This window comes from Podarcis muralis, chromosome 6 (genome assembly GCF_964188315.1).
Source record: "Podarcis muralis chromosome 6, rPodMur119.hap1.1, whole genome shotgun sequence".
NCBI classification, from domain to species: domain Eukaryota; kingdom Metazoa; phylum Chordata; class Lepidosauria; order Squamata; family Lacertidae; genus Podarcis; species Podarcis muralis.
Window position 1 is genome coordinate 32,241,278 of NC_135660.1, and position 22,683 is coordinate 32,263,960.

The 22,683-nt window shown below is 42.1% G+C and overlaps 1 protein-coding gene across 2 annotated transcripts in view; it reads left to right on the forward strand.

Annotated features, from left to right (window-relative positions):
* Positions 1 to 786: 786 nt before the first annotated feature.
* SLC25A36 (solute carrier family 25 member 36) overlaps positions 787 to 22,683 on the forward strand; it is a 42,079-nt gene continuing 20,182 nt past the window's right edge. Inside the window, exons 1-2 of one of the 2 annotated variants that reach the window (XM_028731040.2) lie at positions 787 to 945; positions 18,770 to 18,940. In XM_028731040.2, coding sequence (XP_028586873.2) covers positions 905 to 945; positions 18,770 to 18,940 — 212 coding nt within the window. In that variant the 5' untranslated portion in view covers positions 787 to 904. Of the gene's footprint in view, positions 946 to 4,687; positions 5,088 to 18,769; positions 18,941 to 22,683 lie in introns of those variants that run through there. The other variant, XM_028731041.2, reaches the window with a different exon arrangement.

The following is a 22,683-nucleotide window of genomic DNA, read 5'->3' on the forward strand; positions in this document are numbered from 1 at the left end:
ACCTTATTCAGAATCGCGGTTTGAACTAGGGAAGGACCGCAACAAAAATTCTAAACAGTAACAACTGCCTGTTTCTTCAAAATCCAATTAAAACTAGTTTTCACAAAGTGGATGAACTTGACCCCGTGGTAGCCAGCCGCTTTTCGAAGGCCGATAGTACACCTTCAGCGGCCCCTCTAGGTAATTCCACTGCGCTCCTCCTGGCGGCGCTACTGCCCAGTTTGGGCTCCACTGGCAGTTCGTTATAAAGCAGTTCCATGAGCTCAGCATGGAATTGTATACAATACAGTGGTACCTCGGGTTACATACGCTTTAGGTTACAGACTCCGCTAACCCAGAAATAGAGCTTCAGGTTAAGAACTTTGCTTCAGGGTGAGAACAGAAATCGTGCTCCAGCGGCGCGGCAGCAGCAGGAGGTCCCATTAGCTAAAGTGGTGCTTCAGGTTAAGAGCAGTTTCAGGTTAAGAAGGGACCTCCGGAACGAACTAAGTACTTAACCCGAGGTACCACTGTAGTTGAAAGGGCAAACTAGTGTCATCTAGTCCAACCGCCTGCAATGCAGGATTATTTATTTATTTATCCATCCCAATGCTGGGCACAAACCCACGAGCCTGCGCGACGGAAGGAAACGGGGTTAGCTGGGCAGATGATCCGTAGGTTAGCGTCTGCTATTGCACGCCCCTTTATCTCCACTTCAGTATGGATTCCTCCTTTGGCACGCGCTCGCTCCTCTTCCCGCAGAGACGCGGTTCGCTCCTCAGCCGGCAGGGGGCGGCCGGCAGAGCCCCTCCTTCGGCGCTGCGCCATTGAGCAGCCTGGGAGAAAAGGAAGTGCGCTGCGCCGCCTCGCGTCCTTCCCTTCCCCGGCCTCCCTCCCGTTTTGCTGGGGACGAGAATGAGAGAGAATGAGCCAGAGAGACACCCTGGTGCATCTGTTTGCTGGAGGGTAGGTGCGAGTGGGCGGGCGGGGGCTGCCGGGGGCGCGCGCGGGAGAGGGAGGAACGTGTGAACGCAGCACCTCTGCCCCTGCAGGAGCGCGAGAGAGATCCGCTCGGGGAGCAAGCGGGCCAGATCGGTTTGCTTGCACAAGGCCTGCCGGGGAGGAAAAAGGCGACTGGCTGGGGGTGTTAATGGGACTCCCGGAGGGAAGCGGGCCCGCCTGGGGAGAGACCCGAGGCGGCGTTCCGGAGAAAACCTTCCCTTCTGCTTTTTGGTTGGGCTGCGGCAGCCGCGGTGCAAATGGAGCAGGAGCAGCAACTGCTGCAGGGTGGGGTAGGCGCTAAGGCTTGCAATCCGGATCCCTCTGAAATCCGGCAGGGCTGATTTCCTGACAAAACAAGAGACGCTTTGCACAGGCACCCGGCCTGATCCAGTGCCCGAGTGGGGTGGGAAGGTAGCAAAGGAGCAGAATCTCTCGGAATCTCTCGCCTTGTGTTGACTTTGGGCGGAGGAGCCTCTTCCTTCCGTATCTCTCTCTTCTCCCCCCCCCCCTCCCCCGCTTTCGCATCCTTAATTGGGAAGGCCGTGACGTCACCTTTTGGGGTTGTATGTTGCGCTTGGGGGAAAGGGGAGGAGACAGTGGCTCTACACCGGTTGGTTTTGTGTGGGACTTAATTAAGCAACATTCTGCAATCCTGACCACAACTACTCAGAAGCAAGTTATGTTGAAGTTGGTGGGGTTTTACCTCCAGACAAGTGGGGTTAGGGTTGCGCACACAGGTACCCTGAAGAGGAAGGTGTCAATATTTGGACTATTGATGTAGGACCCCTTACTTCATGGTAGTACAGGAACAACCATTTATGGGGAAAACCGAGCAAATTTTTCAGTGTGTGCTGCTGAAAATGTCATAGAATTGTAGAGTTGGAAGAATTTTGTGTGTGTGTGTGTTTCAAATTATATTATGTCGCTTTCAGCTTTAAAAACCCACATCAGGGATGTGGAACCTCAGGCCTGGGGGCTGGGAGGCAAATGTGGCCCTCCTGGTCTCTACAGTGGTACCTCAGGTTACATACGCTTCAGGTTACAGCCTCCGCTAACCTAGAAATAGTGCTTCAGGTTAAGAACTTTGCTTCAGGATGAGAACAGAAATCGGGCTCCGGCGGTGCGGCAGCAACGGGAGGCCCCATTAGCTAAAGTGGTGCTTCAGGTTAAGAACAGTTTCAGGTTAAGTACGGATCTCCGGAATGAATTAAGTACTTAACCTGAGGTACCACTGTATATGATTATCCCCTCTGGATTCTCTGCAGCCCCCCCCCCCCCTCCTTAGCCACCCTGCTTCCTAACTCTCATGTTTTTGCATGGTTTAAAACATGTCTTTTACCTCTGACAATGCTGCTTAGGTCACTGGATGGTAGATAAAGAGGAGTTTGAATGCATGTGTGTAGAAACCTGCCTACTGTATAAAGGGAGAATTTACATTCATTCTTTATTATTTGTGTACTGCCCTTCATCCAAAGATCACAGGGCAGTTCACCACAAAAATTCATCATTCATCAGGTTTTACATATGTGGCATCCAGAAAGGAATGTGGCCTTCAAGCTGAAAAATAATAATTACCTATTCCTGGGCTAGACCCAACTTTTATACCTATTCAGCTTAGTTTCTCTTCTATACTGTGGCCTATTTATTTTGTGTTTCTAATTCTGCCAATTGATTCATGTAATGTGGTCATCTGCTTCCCTCCCCTCCCCCAAATTATCCTAAGGACACTTTTCTATAGCCAGAGCCTCTGCTTTTTTATTCAGGAATAAAGCCCTCTTGATTCAATGGGGTTTGATTTTGGGTAAGTGTGCATAGAGCTGGAATTATATAAGGTTTATGAACAAGGAAAGGCTTTTCTTCATGAGATGTTGCTCTTGATTAAGCCAGATTCCATTTATTTATTTTTATTTGTTTATTAAATTTGTATACTGTCCCTAATCCGTAGATCTCAGGGCAGTTCACAACATAAAAATACAAGACAAAAGCACAAATGTGTCTGACTTAAAAGGATTTCCATTCTCATAGTTACTGGATTCATTTGGGTTCAGCTAATTGATAGGCCAAAAGGACACAAGAATGTGTTGGGTGTAAAGCTGAAGCAAAACGAAGGGGGGGGGGCAATTGAAACGTTAATGTAATCTTATACATGTCTAAAATATACTGAATTCAGTGGGGCTGACTCCCAGGTAAGAATTGTAGCCTAGCAGTGCAATCCCAACGCCCATGTGGTGGCTGAAGGAGGGGCGTAGAGTGACACCTATGTTATTTTTATGGTGCTTGTGCAATCCCATTCAACACTAATCATGCTTTTGGAGTGTTAATGGGGGAATCCTATTTCTCCAAGATCCTGTGGCCCAGTAAGAATTACTAAATATTGCATGAAAGAAGCAAGTAGTTTGGAAAATGCCCTAAGAGCAGGGGTTGCCTGGCTGCTGAACACCATTGGGGCAGGAAGCTTAAAATGGTGGGGAAACTATAAATCTCTAAAAGTGAATGTAACCTTCCCCCACCACACTCGCCTTTAGTATTTATCAAACACTTGCATGATCTGACAGAAGTAGGCAGAACAGTAAGCTGGAGAAGGGTACCATTTGCTTTTCCTCCAAGTCTTAAAAATCTGATCTTGGTTTTGAGGGAACCAATCTGTAACTTGGGGTTTGTTTATTAAATTCACATCTAGCCCTCCCTCCCTCGGTAGCCCAGGGCAGTAAAAAAAAAAGTGACAAAATAAAAAACATTAAAAGAAATTCCAATATAGATGTTGACTGGTGTTGAATAAGCAGCCCGCCCCGGGAAAAAACCCAACAAAACAACCCTGTTTGCTTGCAGATCCTCTCCTAGGCAGATGGAATTGGCTTTGGGGTGAAACCTCTGGTTTAAGGAGCATAAATCTCGTAAAGTCTAGGAACGATTTGAACAAGGATCACTTCCTTTCCCTTTCCTCCTGGCCCGAGGACACGCAGCCGAGTTGCAAAAGACTGGCGGCGTGCACAGCCCGGGTGTCCGTCCCCCTTTACCTGCAAGAGCCAAAGGTGGAGAGATAGCGCTCTAATCCGGGCAGATAACGCTTGTGAGCGTTTTCCTTGCTGCGGAATCCAGGCAGATAGCGCGCTTAAACGTTCCCTTGTGAACCGCACGTCTCAGTGCTCAAGTATTGGGGGGGGGGGGGTAGCAACTCCCGAAAAGTCCAACGGGCATTGCTTGCTCCCAAATAAGCGCGGGCATAGGATCTGGCCCGGATTTAGGTTTGATGAGGCTAAGCTACTGGGGCCCTTTATATGTCCAGCTGTCCTTTGTCAACAACAAACTGCCGCTGTTTTTTTGTGCTGAATATATGCTATATGATAATTTATGGACCTAATAGGTATCTAAAGCCACTTGCACATAACAAAATATGTATTTTATCAAAGGAATTATTAAAATGAAATACAATTAAGAAGTATATTAATAGTGAAATACAATTAAATTTTGCGGGTCCCCCAAGAGAGTGGGGCCCTAAGCTACAGCTTCTTTTAGCACGCTGTCTCCCTCCTCTAGAGCTTTTGCAAATACATCGTGTTCCTCCTCCTCCTCCTCCTCCGCCTCCTTCCCTTCCATTGATGCGCTGGCTGCGCTGAGCGCCTCCGATCACGTGCGCAAAGCCTGATTAAAGCTTGGGCCGGCGACGTCACGTCGCCCGCGAGCCAATGGCGGCGTCTGTTTATATTGGGCCTCGTTTCGCGTTGGAAGAAGCGAGCGGGCCTGGCCGTTTGGTGCCTTGGAAGCTGCCTGTCGCTGCGTATCCCCGGCTGGGCGAGGAGGCGGAAGGAGGCGGCGGCGGCGGCGGGGTGGGAAGTTCTCCGGGGCTGAGGCAGGAGGAACCGTTTGGGAGAGGGTCGTGTGGGGGCCCCTGAGCGCGGCAGGGCCGAGGCTGCTCCCTCCTGGGCTGCCTTCCTCTCCGAGGTCGATGGCCACGCTCCTGGCCCCGCGTCCTCCTCTCTCCTCAGGCTGCCCAGGAGCGCCGGGCGGAGGCTGATCCTCTCGCCGCCTTCCCCTCGAGTGTCTTCCTGGGACGAGCATGAGAAGATGAACCAGAAAGACACTTTCGTGCACCTGTTTGCTGGAGGGTAGGTGGGAATTGTCACTGGCCTTTTGCCCTTCTCCTCCTCCTCCTTCCCTTTTTCTCTCCCTCGTTCCCTTTCTATCGTTTCTTCACAACTCATACCTTCTCCCTCAGCATTCAAGTGCTGAGGGAAAACGAAACTTACTTGGTTGGGGTGACTGAGGAAATGTCAGTTCTTCTGCCCAGAATGTGTAGAACGGGATAGAGGAGACTCGCCTCGGGCGCCGGGAGACAGAACTGCTGTTTTTATTGGGTTGATTTTGGCCTGCTTATGTAGATAATCTTTATGCATCACCAGTGGTGGCTAAATCAGCATTTCTATTAAATAGTTACAAGTGGGACCTGCAGGAAAATCTCCAGAATACAGTCCTCTATAGTGTTGGGAAGGGAGTGTTTTGGGTCAGATTGCAATCTCCCTTCTCCAAAATACCTCCTATAATTTAAGGCTTTAACCATTTTCTTCTAAATTTGCACCTATCGGTTTCTTTTGTTTCCCTGCTCAAGTGATTTTGACATTATGTAAGATGTGGCAACTCACCCATCATTGTGAGGCTGCGTTTGGGATTTTAAATTTGAAAATGTATTCATGTCCCTAGGAAGTTTTCTGGGTATGCAGAAACTGCTAGGGGTTTTTTTTTTTGGGGGGGGGGGGTGTTTCCAGAGTGATAGGTGTTCAGCCACCCAAATTTGCTGTGTTGAAGGGAGCTGTAATCCTAGCAGAGCAGTGACATAAAAGTAGTAGCTTTTATTTTGATAAGGGAAAGGGAGGGATCAAGCATACTTCACATTGCCTTACACAGTGTTCTTCTTTCTAGATTGGCTTCATGGCATCTTGGAATAAATTTACTGTAATACTGTTGTCTTCTACATAACTAGTAAATAGGCCTGTCACATATATCTGGAATAAACCCATTAAACTCAAGGTGACATACTTCTGAGTAGGCATACATAGGATTATACTGTTGGGAAGTATACATACATATCCTGGATGTATGTAGGAATAAGCCTCATTGAATACGTCTGCACCTTTTTTAAAGGATCCTTTCTTTTTAAGGATTAGTTTGTAAGTATCTTGCTGACATTTTTCAAATAAATAAATAAAAGCTTTGTGTTTTATTGTGAACTAAAAAGCAGATATTTAAGTTGCTTTAAACATGGGCCTCCTTGTATCTATAAGTAACTTTAGGGGTAGAGTTCAGGAGCTAACCTACAAAAGAATCTACTGTCACTGAATCTTGAAGGCAATGGGATGATTATGTGTGGTTTTATGTCAATGTGGTAGGACTTGTTAGTTGTAAATGGAAACTCTAGCCTTAACTCTCTGGAAAACTGCTTTGTGTTGGGTGAATGACACTGTGCTGTATGGTCTGTTTTTCCAGGGAGCTCTGAGTAGCAGGAGACCAATGTTATCTCATCTACTTTCTTGGGAAACACATTTGTTGTCGCTGTCCTTTTTCTGATAAGAGAAAATAGTATCTTAGCCTTCCTTTTCTGAATGGTCACAGGTTTTACTATTCATCTTCTTTATTGTGCTGCTTTTGAACAGACCAACTACAAATATTTCTTCCTATTCTGTCTCCTCCACAAATGCACATTTTTCTACACCCCTTTTGTTTTGTGTGTGGATGAAAACCAGCGTTGTATAACTAGATAACGGGTTTAGAGACACATGACACTTGCTTGAAGCTAGTAATTTTCCACTTTTTTTGGAAGATGGCTGAGCTAGAATCTGTTTTCTGCTTCAAGGTCCCATGGAATTGGCCAAAGTTCATATTGTGTAGAAGATACGGTAGAGACCTTGAGATTCCTGTTCTAGGAGTAGCAGCTGAACGTTTATCCCCAAACCCTGGATTGGCAGAGCTGCAAAATATGCATATAGTTACATGCATAGCAGTGTGAAAGTAACTCAGGGTCATCTGTCTCAACTATTTTTGTTACCTAGCTGCTGGGGAATGCTCTCTGGCATCATTTCTCGAGTGGCATGCTTCTCTCTCCCATTTTATCTTGACTACCGAATACACATAGCAGCTGTATGTCACTTGTATTGATCATTACCCTTGACTATACAGTATATATTTGAGATAGACAAAGGAGCTGATAATACCAAAACAGCAGCACCAAAGGGAAACTTTTTTTCTTCAAATCTTATTGGCTTGTAAATATGTTAATTGGATAGTTTCTAACTTTGGTTGGGTGGTGCTGATCTTTTGAAGCTTGTTTCAGGCAATTATTGGAGAAAGCTCCATTTTGCAGGGTATTTTCAGAAAACCTTACTTATTGCAAATATTTTTCAGACAACTTGTTCCCAATCTTTCTTGCAGTCACTTTCTCTACTTTCTGCTTTCCCAAGCTTTCTTGTCAAGGGAAAGGAGAAGAAGAAATGGCTGTAGGAGAGACTACCTTGTTCTTGTTCCCCCATGTAACAACACCGACCCCCTTTCTTTTTCCTGGTGAGTCTGGGAAGCTTTCTTCCCTCACCCGTTTTCTTTGCCCAAAACTTAACTTTCAGTAGCAGCAATGGCAGGGAATGTACAATAAAGGAAGGGTGGAATTTTGAGCATCCATAGGTCCTAAATGACTTACAAATAGATCCCTCCCCCTGGCAATAGATAACACTAAGCTAAAAGTGGTAGTTTACTAGGACTTATTTCTACATTTGTAATATATTTATTACATTTATATTTTATTATTTATTTCATAAACGCTTATTGATTGCAAAAAAGCCCCTCAAAGTGGTATATCCTACCTTCCCTCTAAGGAGCTCAAGGTTGCTTTCATGGTCCCCTCTCCCCTCTTATGATCTCACAACAACCCTGTGACACAGTTAGACCAAGGGTCTGCAACCCGCGGCTCTGGAGCCGCATGTGGCTCTTTTACATCTTTGCTGCGGCTCCGGGGCAGATACTAGCGAGGGGAGGAGGCGCATTGTGCGCCCCGACACTCCTCACTGTGGCGGGCGCTGTACTGGCTGTGACGTCGCATAGGGGCAGTGCGTGCGTTAGTCACGCACCGTCCCGACGTCACCTTCCTGCCCGCTGTCAGATCGCGGCTCCTGAGATATATTTGTTTTAAATGTCGCAATGGTTTTGCGGCTCCCAGTTGTTGTTTTTTCTTCGGAAACGGGTCCAAGTGGCTCTTTTTGTCTTAAAGGTTGCAGACCCCTGGGTTAGACTGAGAGTTTAGGTCACCAGTCGAATCTAGGTCCTTGCAGTCCTAGTCAGACACTCTTGATCGCTACACCACACTGCCTGGTTAAGTGGCATGCATGCTCTCACTCACTGGATCATCACCTTGTTGTGGTGAGTGGGCTTGCACGTTCCTATGACCCTTGTGAGTGAAGCCATTGGGAGTCTCGTACTCCCAGCAGGGTCACCCAAGGCGGTAAGGTCAAAGGGGAGGAGCTGGACAAGGAATGATCCAATAAGTCCTCAGTAGCAGAACAGGCGGAAGATAACAAGTGGTATGTTACAACAGCTGTGAAGGTGGGTGAAGACTGCAGCAGATAAGAATCTACCAGTCGTCGTGATACTCATGCATAGAGCCTTACTGTGAAGACTCTGTGTTGGTCAGCATGCACTAATTTACACACATAAAACAAATTCATGCACAGGTGTCTTCCAAAAACCCATCCCAAACAAGTCCCATGGCAATCGGCAAATGGTAATGGGGGCAGGACCGTGAAATTTGGAAACCTTTAGTCATGAACCGGCACATGGGCAGTGGATACAGATTCAGTTGTTCTCATTCAAGGAATGCGGCAGTTGAGTAGCTCGGCAGCTGTATCCCATGATTGAGCAGTCCTAGTTAGAATCTACTCTGCTCACCCTGAATAGGGGGAGGGGCTAGAAAATGTATCCTAAACATAGTCTGCCTCCCTTTTCCCCTGACCGCATCAAGTGGGGTCACTACCCTGTGGTCGTAAAAGACAATTGAACTTTGGAACATGGAATATACGAACTTTGTTGGATAACACAGACAATGAACATCTTGAACGCAGGACTGCCATCATTGCAAGAGAATTGTGACTTTTAACATCAATATTGCAGCGCTTCAAGAAACTCGAAGAGCAGGTGAGGGACAACTGAAGGAAGAAAAAGGAGGCTACACATTCTTCTGGAAAGGTCTACCTGAGCAAGAACACTGGACCAAGCTAAAAACATCCATTATTGCAGCCTGTGAAAAAACTATTGGCTACCAAACCAAGAAACACCAGGACTGGTTTGATGAGAATGACAGTAAGATTGAATGTGTTATTGACAAGAAAAGGAAGGCCTTTCAGATCTGTCAAAGAGAGAAACGGCGTTGCTAAAAAACCCCCCTATGCTAACATTAAGGCTGAGGTTCAAAGAAGAACCAGAGAACTAAAGAACACCTGGTGGATAAAAAAAGTTCAAGAGATCCAGCACTTAGCTGACACTCATGATGCACAGAGTTTCTTTAAAGCCACAAAGACCATCTATGGGCCAATAAATCATGGCATATGCCCCCTACACTCAACAGATGGTACCACACTTCTACTAAAAGGTAAAGAAACTACAGTATTGCACTGCACTGGAAAGAACATTACCAGCATCTCCTCTCACAAATTCCACAAATACAAATTAGAGATGAGCTTGCAATATCTCTAATGCGAGAGTTGTGTACAGCTGTTAACCAGATGAAAAACAACAAAGCCAGTGGACCTGGTGGGATACCTGCCGAAGTCTTCAAAGTGGACGGAATTGAACTTACACAATAACTTCACAAGCTCATCAAAAAAAATCTGGGAAAAGAGATCCCAGCAGACTTTAGGGATGCCAAAATTATCAATCTCTTTTAAAAAGGTGATAGAATCGACTGCGTCAAGGCATCTCTTCATTAGCTGCGGCTGGCAAAATTCTTGTAAGGATCTTAGCAAACCGTCTCCTAACAATATCTGAGGCTACCCTTTCTGAATCCCAAAATGGTTTTTGACCTTCTAGGGGGACAGTGGATATGATTTTTACTGCTCAACAGCTTCAAGAAGAATGCAGAAAGCAAAACCAACCCCTATATATGGTGTTTATTGACCTGACTAGGGCCTTCAACACTGTAAATTGTAGTGTCCTGTGGACTGTCCTTCTGAAAATTGGCTGCCCAGATAAATTTGTGAACATCCTTCAGCTCCTCCATAATATGACAGCAACAATAGCAGATAACAATGGCTCTCAAAGTGAACCATGTACAGTGGGATCAAGTATTAAACAGGGATGTGTTATCACCCCAACTCTATTTTCATTGCCATGATGCTACACTTTGTTGAAGGGAAACTCCCCACTGGAGCGTAATGCTGGTGGTCAACAAAAGTGATTTAAAGACTCTCTCAAGGCAGATTTTAAAAATGTAATATAAACACTGAGAATTGGGAAGCAATGGCCTATGAGCGCTCCAGTTGGAGAACAGCCTTTACCAAAGGTGTCATGGACTTTGAAGATGCTCAAACTCAGGACGAAAGGAAGAAACATGCTAAGAGGAAGGCACGTTTGGCAAACCCTCACCGTGATCAACTCCCACCCAGAAACCAATGTCCTCACTGTGGAAGGATGTTTGGATCCAGAATTGGCCTCCACAGTCACTTACGAACTCACTGTTAAGACCATGTTCATGAAAGACAATCTTACTCTGCTACAAGTGATCGCCGAAGAAGAAAGAAGGCATGTGTGCTGCTTGAGCTGTGAGTTAAATGTGTATAGGATTATTCAACAAAAGTAACATTAAGAAATAGTTTGTAGTGGTCACATTGCAAAACATTTCTCTTTTCAGCATGGTGGTATTACGCAAAGGTTGAACGTTGTGATGTTGTCGTGCTCTGTATATGTGACTTCCTCTCCTCAGAATATAACTGTTCACTATAAACCACTTTTTTCAGGTGTGTGAATTCAAACTGCAGGCATCTTAAGCCTTAGATTTACACTTGAGGCATATTTTCCTAGAAGGGAAACTGATGATAGAGCAGATATGGCAGGCCTGAGGTATAATGGCTTCAGACTTCTGGAGAAATCAAATTGTGCCCATCCACCATCTGAATAAGACTCTGTTGGTGGAACAGATTCTTCTTCTCTACTGCAGATGTCCCACCAATATCTGTTCTAGGGGGTTGAGGGACTCTCTTCAGTAGATTTGGGCTGCTTGGGGAATTGCAGTGGAGAAAGGGACAAAAGGGAAAGTCCATCATGTGACATTGGAAGTCACCCGTCATTTAAAGCAGGTAGATAAAAGTATTTATAGGACTGGAAAGCTGTGTTGTGGGGGAAGGGGACCTTTATCTTCTAAATGCCTGTCTCTTATTTTTTATTTTTTTTAACAAAAACTTTCTTGACAACAATAGGCTTCTTCCTGTGTTGCTGTACAAATACGGTTTTTGCCTGAGCTTTCAGCAGCTTGTATGGCTAATCATTTACTTGTGGATTTCTGAAGCTTGACGGTTGCCTGGATGTAGTAAATTTCTTACAGCCCATTACTATCGTCTGTTGCAGGAGGTTGAAAGTGAGCTTGGATGCAAGCAGTTTCTGCCAATAATGTCCAGAGCCTGGCACCTGGGTTGTTTCATTATTGTAGCAATATAGTATGTGTTGTGGAAAGTCTTCCTAGAGTTGGATGTGAGGAAAGAGGGAATCCTATAAGAATATTGAGTTCTGTGTTCAATTCTTCATAAATGTCAACAGTGCCTCCCCTCCCCTCTGTGTATGTGCAAGTCTGCAATTTAAAAACCCCCGTCAGTATTAACACTCAAATCTTGATACCCAATTCCATCATTTATAGTTCCTTCCTAAAAACGATATGATTATTCCAACTGTGAATCTGTTTTAGACTTGTTTTGTGGCTCTCATACCACAGCTGTCCAATTAAAGAAATAATGCCTCTTAAGATAGTGCTTACCACCTGCAGGTTTTAGAAATACGTATGTTCAAAATAAAGTTTTTACAGCTCTTCTTTAGGTCTGTCTGTTAACTTTGCTTTATAGGTAACTATTACCTTAACTGTCACAATAAGATTCTTGTTAGAGTTAGACTTTCCTTCCAGGGTCATTTGAGGTTGATGAAAAACCTGATATGGTTTCTGAAAATTAGAAATGCACTTTTGCTTAATATTGGTGTTGGCCTAGATTATTTGAGTCATTGCTAATTTCTCAGAAAAACACAGTTTGTCTTGAAAATAGTACCAAAGCCTTGACTGTTCTTATTTTACTTATATTAGGATTTTTTAAAAAATGAATGTCATTTCGAACCTTACCTTTCCTGCCAAATGTCAGCAAACTTAGTCCTCCTCATATGTTTCACCATCTACGTCTCTAAATGATGCACTGGTGCCATGTCATGGGCCACTGATGTAGATGGCATTTTTTTTTTTTTAATCAACAAATTCTTCGATGAGGAGGGGTTACTTTTATAGCTCCAACCAATAATGGAATCTCCATGTTCATAACACTATGAAGTTTCAGGGCAAACAGAGTGATTATCTCTTCCTTGACGTTCGTTGTGCTAGTTGTTTGGTGGCATCTCACTGATCGCTCGCAGAAATAGCTCTCATTTCATTAAAGCTTTAGCCTGATCCAGGAAAGCAACTCACATTTTTATGTCCATGTAAACTAACCAATAGACGAATACTCCTCTCATAGATCCAGCAATAGCTTGGTAGTTTTTTGTTTCATTTATGAATCACTTCCCATGGAGCATCCTGAATTGATTCACCACATAATAACACACATATAACCTTTAAAACAATTACATTTTCTTAAAAAAAATGATTAATATAGTTTAAAGCAACAGCACATACCGTACATAAAATCAATTTAGTTCCAAAGAAAGATACCAAATGCAATATGTATTTTAAAAGGTTTGTTGAAAGAGGAACATCTATAGTACATTCTGGAAAAACCATACAGAAGGCTTCTGATATGCAGTGGGAGGGAGTTCCGAAGGGTAGTTGCCACCATACTAAAGTGCTTAGAGAGGAAGCAAGGTAGTGAGCGGTACTCAGTTGGCAGATAATGTATTGAAATATTATGTAGTTGTCAATGGGTGAAAGTGCAAATATTTCGCACCAGGTCCTATAGGTGTAATTTGGAAGTGTTGGCATCTTAAACTGTGCACAGTAGTGGATTGGCAACCAGAATATATATATTTCGGTACCAGCAGAATGTGTGTATTTGGCTTGAAATGCCTACACTCAGCCTTGTTGCTGCATTCTGTGGTTGTTGCAGCTTCCAAACAATCTGAAAGGGAAGCCCCACTTTCAAAAGCTCATATATTTTAGAGCTGCTTTGAGTGTTACACAGAATATGGGAAGGAGAGCTAATATAAGAGTAGTTTGTGCGTTTCAACTCTACAATTCCATGATTCTGTAATTCTTTGATTTCTTTTCACTTGATATACAAAATACATAAAATGGAGGCACAGGTTGATGACTACTCTGTGTGACATTCGAAGCCTCTCCCTTCATTTTTGTATACTCATTATTTTTTTAAATAAAATATCTGTCCCACTCACAGTAATTAGTCCTGAACCTGGCTGATTATTGACAGGCTAAATAATGGAGACAATGTGTATGCACACACAGAGATTGTAAAGCACTCTGTAAAAGAGCTGTAAAGACTTAGTTGGTCTTTAAGGTGCTACTGGAAGGAATTTTTTTTGTTCTGTAAAGCAGAGAATAGGAAGAAGTGCATCCAATGACTCTTTTTATGCGTAGATGCATAACAGATCTTTTAAGTTTCAGCTCTGCAAACTGACCTTGAAATGTGGGAGTTAAGCTTGTTTCCTGAGATATTCTTATTCATAATGAGTTCTGTTACCTGTTTCAAAGGTTTTGTTAGATGCAAGAAAAGGTATAAAGAACTGAGAAAGGGAACTTACTATTTTGTTTTCTTCATTTGGTATTGCGCAGGTACTTTAGCTGTTCACCTAGCACAGTTCATATATTTATCTGTGCTGGTCACTGAGCTAAGTCAAACCCAAATAATATTATTAACACTTCATGTTGTAGAGATAATGCTCTGCTAATGCAGTTAAAATAGCTTAATGCTATGTGATAACAGAAAATAGGAGCTATTGAACTTTTTAAGCTGACTGCTTATTAAGAGTCCAACCTATAATAAAAAGTATTTGTGGCTGTATATGTATAGATTTTGTTTGCAGTACTGCTGGTACCTGTTTGTCTTAATGACCTTCCAGGTTGATGCAGACAAATCACTTGTTGCTTCCTTTGCTATATTTCTGGTAACAAGCTTGGTAAATAAACAGTCCAGGTAGGGAAAAAAGAATCTTTCAATACAGAGTCCCCCATGTTCTGTTAAGAGTAGACACTTTAGTCCCATTTTAGGCACCTGGCTGTCTGACTAATTTGTACAGAAATAACATTTGTTTTCTTTAAGAGCTCTGTTGAATGCTTTCAGTTTTTGTGTGCAGATCTTATTTTGGGAAACTTCATTTTAGAAAAACATGTACCTGAAGTACGAACTGCAGGGCAGTAAACATACGTATATATGTGTAAAATGTGTTTAGTTCTTTGTACCAAATGATTCCAGTTCCTTGTAGCTCAGGCAGAAAGCAGTTCATTCTGTGTTGTTGAAACTAGCAGCTTCAGTTCTTCTGATATGGTCCATTCATGAGGCTGTACCACCAGAGAACGGCATCAGAAGCTGTCGTTAAACCAGATTAACCTATATGACTACCTAGTCCAATGTTTCCCACTTTGGCTACAGTGTTTTTACATTGTTCTAGATTCTCACTTCTTTAAGTATGGAACAGCCACATTAGGATGTCACACTAAACTAGTGTAACATCAGCAAGCATAGTTAAATCTCTGGCTTGTGTCCCCCCTTCCCTTCATCTTCCCTAGTTTGACTGACAAGAGGAGTGAAAGCTTCCAGTTTCCTTCTCCTTCCAATCACACTGGGGAGGAGGAAGCATGAGAGCCCAAGGCTTCCTTACGCTTGTTCATGCCTAAAGTGGCATTCAAGTGTGAAGTTTTATCTACGCAAGCAGCCTATAATTTTGATCATTTGGGGAAAATTGAATGCAACAAAATAGGATTATAAATGGAGGGTAAAAATAGGTCCCAGGCAGGGTTCGAAGGAAATTCTGAAACATTATTCTGTATAGATCACACAAGTAGTTGTTCATAAAAGCATCTCATAGTCAGAACTAGTAAAATAATGTTTTTTTTTTATTATAATTTTTATTCATTTTTCAAACACATAATAAAAAAACAAACACAACACAGAACAGAAACATACAACACATTTAAACATGTATAATTTCATACTCTTAATTTCATGCACCTTCTTTCACCCGACTTCCCCATACCTCCCTTTCGCTGCATCCTTATTTTACCATTTTTTAGCAACCCTTTGGTCAATTTATCTATTTACTTCCCTTTCATTGAGTTTTCTTTAATTTGTTAGTTACAGCTGTAATTCTCTGCTTCTTACCCCTTGACATCTTAACACTCCTCAATTTTACAACAGTTTTTAAGATACATTTTAAATTTCTTCCAATCCTCTTCCACTGTCTCTTTCCCCTGGTCGCGGATTCTGCCAGTCATCTCTGCCAGTCCCATAAAGTCAGTCACCTTTATCTGCCATTCTTCCAGAGTAGGTAGTTCTTGCATCTTCCAATACTTTGCCAGAAGAATTCTTGCTGCTGTGGTAGCGTACATAAAAAAGGTCCTGTCCTTCTTTGGCACCAATTGGCCAACCATGCCCAGGAGAAAAGCCTCAGGTTTCTTAGGAAAGGTCCACTTAAGGACTTTCTTAATTTCATTATAGATCATTTCCCAAAAGGCTTTAATCCTCGGGCAGGTCCACCAAAGGTGGTAAAAAGTACCTTCAGTCTCATTACATTTCCAACATTTGTTATTGGGCAAATGATAAATTTTTGCAAGCTTGACTGGGGTCATGTACCACCTGTAGATCATTTTCATTATGTTTTCTTTTAAGGCATTACATGCCGTAAATTTAACACCGGTGGTCCATAACTGTTCCCAGTCTGCAAACATAATGTCATGACCGATATCTTGTGCCCATTTAATCATAGCTGATTTCACCGTTTCATTCATGTGTATTCCATTTCAACAGCAAATTATACATTCTTGACAGGTTCTTAGTATTGGGTTCTAACAATTCTGTTTCTAGTTTTGACCTCTCCTTCTGAAATCCTATTTTCCTGTCCTGTTTAAATGTCTCATTTATCTGATGGTAATGCAACCAATCTCGAACTTTGGACTTTAATTTCTCATAACTCTGGAGTTTAACCCTTTCACCATCATGTTCTAAAATTTCACAATATTTTGGCCATTTAGAGTCCATATTAAGTTTTTTCCAGAACTAGTAAAATAATGTTAAAACGCTGCATGGCGTGGTATCATTTGCTGTCATTGAGAGAATGTCTCTTCACCAGAGGGTAAATCACATGAATGAAATTGAAAATGCACATTGTAATTCATTTCTATTTATAAACTTGGAAGCTTACTTGATGCTACTTTGGTGTTGGTGCAAAGACAAGATAGTTGAAAGGGTTGGTAAAGTGATACATCTAGGTCATTGGCATGAAACGTAATCTAGATGAGAGTTTATTGTTGTCTTTATGCCTCAATTAATTATGCTTGAGTGTTCGCCTGTAGACCTAATGACAGACTTAATGACAAAAGCCTAGTGCTCCTGTGCTGCTCACAAACAAGTGTTATCTCTTTAAAAATGCAGAAATTTAATCTACTTGGTTTTCATGAGGAGGCAGATTCCAATTTGAAGGACACTTGAGCAGCAAAGAGCATTTGACTGATAGCATTCTGCAACCATTAGGGGACCACAGTTTTTGCCTAGGCTCAATATCCAAGCCAAAAATTGTGGTCACCAGGTTGTTTCCCCGCCTTCTCTACCAGCTTAATTTAGATTGCCTTTATCAAGGGAGCTAGTCCCCTTTTCTTTCAGGAAAAAGGGGCAGGGAGCAGAGAAAGTATGGCAGCTTTGACCACTGCTTGGCAGAGGTGCCTGTAGTGACCTCACCAAGCTGTAGTCAAAGAGCAGGATCCTTGGCCACACATTTGCCAAATAACTTCTAGACTTCCTCTGATACTTAAGCTGGGGGAAGCAGCAGGCACAGCTCTTGGGATGATTCCCATCCATCTTTGCAGCTTCATGCTTGGGAGGGACAGTGGTTGCTTGCCAGCGAGCTATAGAGCATTCACCATGATGGAAGGTGGCAAGTGAAAAACAGAGAAGCCTATAGTTTCAATTTGGTTGGCCCTTTCAGCACCAAAGGCCTCAAAGATTAGAGCTTTCTAAATTTTAAGAATAGCATTGAGCATGCCTCAAATTAAGGTGCACATTTTATTTTTGTAGCACAATATTTGAATATGTCCACTGTGCTTTGTTGACTTTCTATTTTTGCTTATTTTCTGGCAGTTTTTCATGTGCTGATGTGGTGTATTTGAACATATGCCAAGTTACAGTAGTTTGTTACTAGAATAACTAGTCCAAGAAACTAAACATTTACACAGCAGGCAATTTTTCAGCATGCATGTGTTGTAGCCTCCACCCCTCCTTCTCTGAGATGCTCTGGCACTCCCCACTCAGCCCTGTACCACTTTCATTCTTAATAAGATGTACAGCTATGAGCTGAGGGGTTTTTTGATGGTTATTTCACTCATTCTTCTTTATTTCTGCTGCCACCACAGATAATATTTATCTAAAGACTTCACTTTTGAGAGAGCCAAGTAAGAGACATGCAGTGTAATGACAGTTGATTTGTTAAAGAGAAATAATAAACAAAGGTTATATGATTATTTGAGGCATATGATTTTAATTGTTATCTTATTACAGATGTAATAACATCTTATTATTAATTGTTATCTTATTACAGTGACATCAATTGCTATTATAATGTTTCCCTGTAGTTCTTGACTAACAAACCATGCTTCCCATTCTCCACCAACTTTCACACCCTTTCTCAGCTCCACTCTCCACTCCACTGACTCTCAAGTGTCATACCCCCAACATTGAAAACCCCTTTCAAATGTTCATCCAAACATCACTCCTCACCAGCATTCAAAAGTCTCTCTCTACCCCTCCCTAACACTATCATAATTCTGCTAATATAGCACAGTATTGCATGCAAAATCATATAGGAAAACACTGGAATATTGTATGATGTAATTTTAAACAACTGAACTAGAAAGTCTAACTGTATACCTTGGGTAACTTAAAAGAAGATTGAGAGAATGCAATCAACTTCAACTTGAGTTAGATCTGATAACGAATATTAGAAGCCTTAGCTATTCAGCCATATTTACAAGATTAAACTAATGATAGAAATTAAGTACTGAATGCTTATGAAAGGAGCTGTCAACAAAGAACTTTTTAAAAAAGAATGAGTTGCAATCTTTAGTTGTTTCAGTACGGAAGCAATACTGAAATTCATATTAACCAATTTGCTGAGGATTTCTTACAGGAAGTGCATGTCTCTGTTAAATGTCGTACATGCATGCACTGCCTACAGAGAGCATAACAGAAGGGCAATACTGCATCAAAGCTTTGCTACTTTTGGAAGGAAGTATTCCTCTGCCAAGAGTCTTGCCACAGTTCCTGGCTATCTTATACCATCTTGTAAAATTGCTTGATTGTAGACATTCCACATTCCTTGATTCCTACTATTTTCTTCTTCTTTGCAGATGTGGGGGCACCGTAGGTGCGATTCTGACATGTCCACTAGAAGTTGTGAAAACACGGCTGCAGTCTTCCTCTGTTACACTCTACATCTCTGAAGTTCAGCTGAATACTGTGAATGGTGCCAGTGTTAATCGTGTAACTAGAGTTTCCCCAGGGCCTCTCCATTGCTTAAAGTGAGTACCAACCCTCCTTGAGTTTTCCTGTTTTTAAGTCTGCTAAAAGGTGCCCTTATGCTATATACCCTTATGCCCCTTGAAAAGAGAAAATTATAAAAAGAAAAATTCAAATAAGACATGCTGGAGATGCACTTCATCTGCTGTAGGTAGTCTTCTTTGGCTTATCCTTACTCCTTTGACCTGAAATGTGAGGTTCTGCAGGATTTTGATATTACTGTAAAAATGTGACTATCTTCGGTTATATGGTAAACCAGAGTACACAGTATCTTATGTTCATTACTTTATTTATTTGCTTTATATCCCACCCTTCCCAGAGGAAGGAGCCCAGAGCAGCAGACACAGCAGTCACAAAATATATTTTTTAAATACAAAATTTTTTTTTAAAACATTCTAAAAAGCAGTTTAAAACATTCTCAATCAGTTATCTCAGGGTTGCCAAGAACAATGTCTTTCAGCCATCACATGCCTAGGTAAACAGGAATGTTTTTAAATTTCTCTTGAAAGCCAATAATGAGGGAGACAGACACATCTTACTAGGGTGGGCGTGCCACAAATTCCTGTCATGGGTCATTGGTACATCATAAACGAACAATAAATGACTTTTCTTCTGTTATCTTTATGGCACCTTCGTTGCTTCTGTGCTTGAGTTTTCAGATTTTAGAAAGTAAGCTCCAGGTCACGGTTTGTGCACAACCTCCCATACTTAAGACAAGGTGCAATCCTATTTGCAGACAAGAATGCGCCCTGCCAGCTGAAACCCACCATTTTAATCCATCTTTAATGGCTACCAAAAACAAAAGTATCTGATTACTGTGCTCTGATATACTTGTCATGGATAAACGGGGTCTTGCCTTCTCCAATTTTTCTTGCACTGATATCTGATTGTTGACAATAATTCATACTGGATACCCTGGAGTCTCTGGATGTTAGTGTTAACTATTAATCTATATTTCATTCACTCTTTTGAAGGTTAAATATTTGTTTTGGGGGGAAATGGTTGTCTTCTGGCTCTAGCAAATTTGTATTTCTTGGAGGAAACTTAAGTCCTTGAAATTAATAATAATAATAATAATAATGGCCTGCTGCACAATCCTTTGCATTTTGGCTTCCTGTCTTGAGATACAATTGTTCTCTAGAAAGAGTTCTGTAACAATATTTCGGAATTATAATTCTATCTCTTCAGTGTGACAGCTGTTTGGCCATCAGTCCAGTTTAGAGCATAGCATAACTGCCTCCTTCCTACATACATTCTTGGGTGTTTAAGACTACCTCTTGGTAGTTCCATCACCCTCAGAGCATGAGGGAAGGAGTAATCCAAGAGAAGGCATTTTCTGTGACAGCCCCTAAATTGTGGAATTCCTTCCCCACAGGTGAGCATCTGGCATCTTTAATGTACATTACCTTTAATGTACATTAAAGATGCCAGATGCTCACCTGTGGGGAAGGAATTCCACAATTTAGCATTTGCATAACAAGCTATTCCATTGCAAAGCTAGTGTCATAGTGGTGGGGACCGTGCTGTGTCCCTCCCTCCTTGGCGGGGCAATTATTTTATTCCACCCTTTCCTAGCTTGGTGCCCTCTATATGTTTGGGGCTGTAACTTATTAGGCAGGTGTTGTCTAAAATGTCTGGAGGGCATCAGGTGGAAAAGTCTGTTATATAGGCTGCAAACAGTTTCTCACCATAGTTTAAAGGAATCTGAAGTGGTCTGGCTATCAGACAGATGAAAGATTGCTGCTGATTTGAGTTAAGGTGCGACTATGAACAACCACTGCATGAAGAACCCAAGTGTTGCTATTTTTGAAATAATATGTTTATTAATTTTTGAGAATACAGCGTTGTGTTCTTGAGTTTTCTTTGCAGCTTGCAGTTGTAGGATCTATAACATGGAATGATTCGGGCATCTTTCAATATGAACTGTGAACAGTTTATGTAGTGCTTATGTAAGTAGGATTACAAATTTAGATCTGAGTCCAAAGGACAAAACGGTTCTGATAGAAAAGCGCAGAGAAATCATTTGGCAGAAAACCCATAAAGAAGAAGTAGATTAAAATGTATTTTCATCAGCATTTCTCAGACAGTAAGTGACTTGTACAAAGTAGTTGCTTTTACAGTTTTGTTTTTAGCTAATGGTTGTGTTGAACTAGGAAGCCCTACTTTGGGCATTCTGTCTTTTCAGCCCCAGCCACCTCATCCCATCTACAACATGGATAGGTAAAAATGACCCGCCTTACAATGTCATAGTAAGAAGAGGGATCCAGAAATGTATGATGTCCTAAGCATCCTCCGGTGTCTAACAAGGATGACAAACTCCAGCCAGCCTCCTGTGCTGAGAATGGGCTGATGGGTTATCTTCAATCGTGCTGCCTTTTCTAAAGTTTTCTAAAGCATAAGCAACTGTGGGATACTGAGCCTTTCATACTTCACTCACTTAAATAATTATTTGTGCTTATGGGACTGAGCAATGTTAAGGAGTGGCAACTAAAGTGCCTGGAAGGCTGCTGTATTCCTCGTGGGGTCTTAGTTGTAGAATCAGGATCTGCACCCTGTGGGATACTTAATGGTGGCATGCTTGACAATTTCAACCTGAATGAAAGTTTGTCTTTTAAGATTAAGAAATGGCTTTAAACATGACAATGAAATTAACTACAATTCCTGCAGTATCTTTCATGTATTGCTTGCTGTACTGTTTGTTGTTGCTGTTGTGCAGTGACATACTCCATAGTTAAGATTGCAAAATCATGCCTTACATAATGAATCTTAGATGCATTGGCATTCAGGAATCCAGCTGTGCAACATACCTCAGACCTCTCAGTGGTGATTACAAATGGCACAGTGTAATTTACAAGCAAATCCCTTTTAAAACTACATGCTTCAAACGTGACTTCTGATCTTGCACTTGGATAGAAGAATGAGGCAGAACGAGATTTTTATTCTAGTGCAGCCTGCATAAATAAACTGAATCTTTAAACCACTGTGTTGAAATGAATGTAGGTACTTGGATCAGTTCAAACAGTTCCAAGTGAATGTCTCTTGCAACATTGTTTGTAGATTGCTTAGTGTTTTATGTCATTAACCTGTATTTCTGTTTGAACACGAAGTGCTTTAAAGAAAATTTGACATTATTGGACACTTTATCTGTATTGATAAGCATAATATGGTGCATATTGCAACATGCTGATTAGATAACAAGTTTGGCTTTGAACCTAAAGTTACCTGAATTCATCCTGAATTCCTAGTGCCCTTGGAGCACTATATTTTAAGGGTTATAATTTAAATACCCAAATGTTAAGTGCCTGTATCATGTAACTCTTCTCATCCAGCTGTAAACAAATTCTGTGCTGACTTCTTAGGAAATGTGATTTCTCTTTAAAGGCACTTTTTGATGTGGCCAGTTTTTAGTTTTTATTTAACAAAATTTATAGGCGACTTCCCGTTTACACGGAGGTTATGTTCTGAACCCTCGCATACATCAGTGAAATTGCGTGAAATGAGGAGCTGCCTGTCAGCTCAACAAAGCTCTGCTGTTGCACACAGAAGAAGATTCCCCACACATCATTTGAGTTGGTCAAGGAAGCCCTGCTGTCCCTCTGACTCACCAGGAGACTCTCCCTGGAGCCTAAAGAGGATGTCCACTTCAGACTGGGGAGGGTCTGCTTGCCAGCTGGCAAAGCAATGGGGCTTTGCTAAGGCTCATCAGGTCTCTCCCCCCACTTCTGGCTTTCTGAGGCTACGTGTG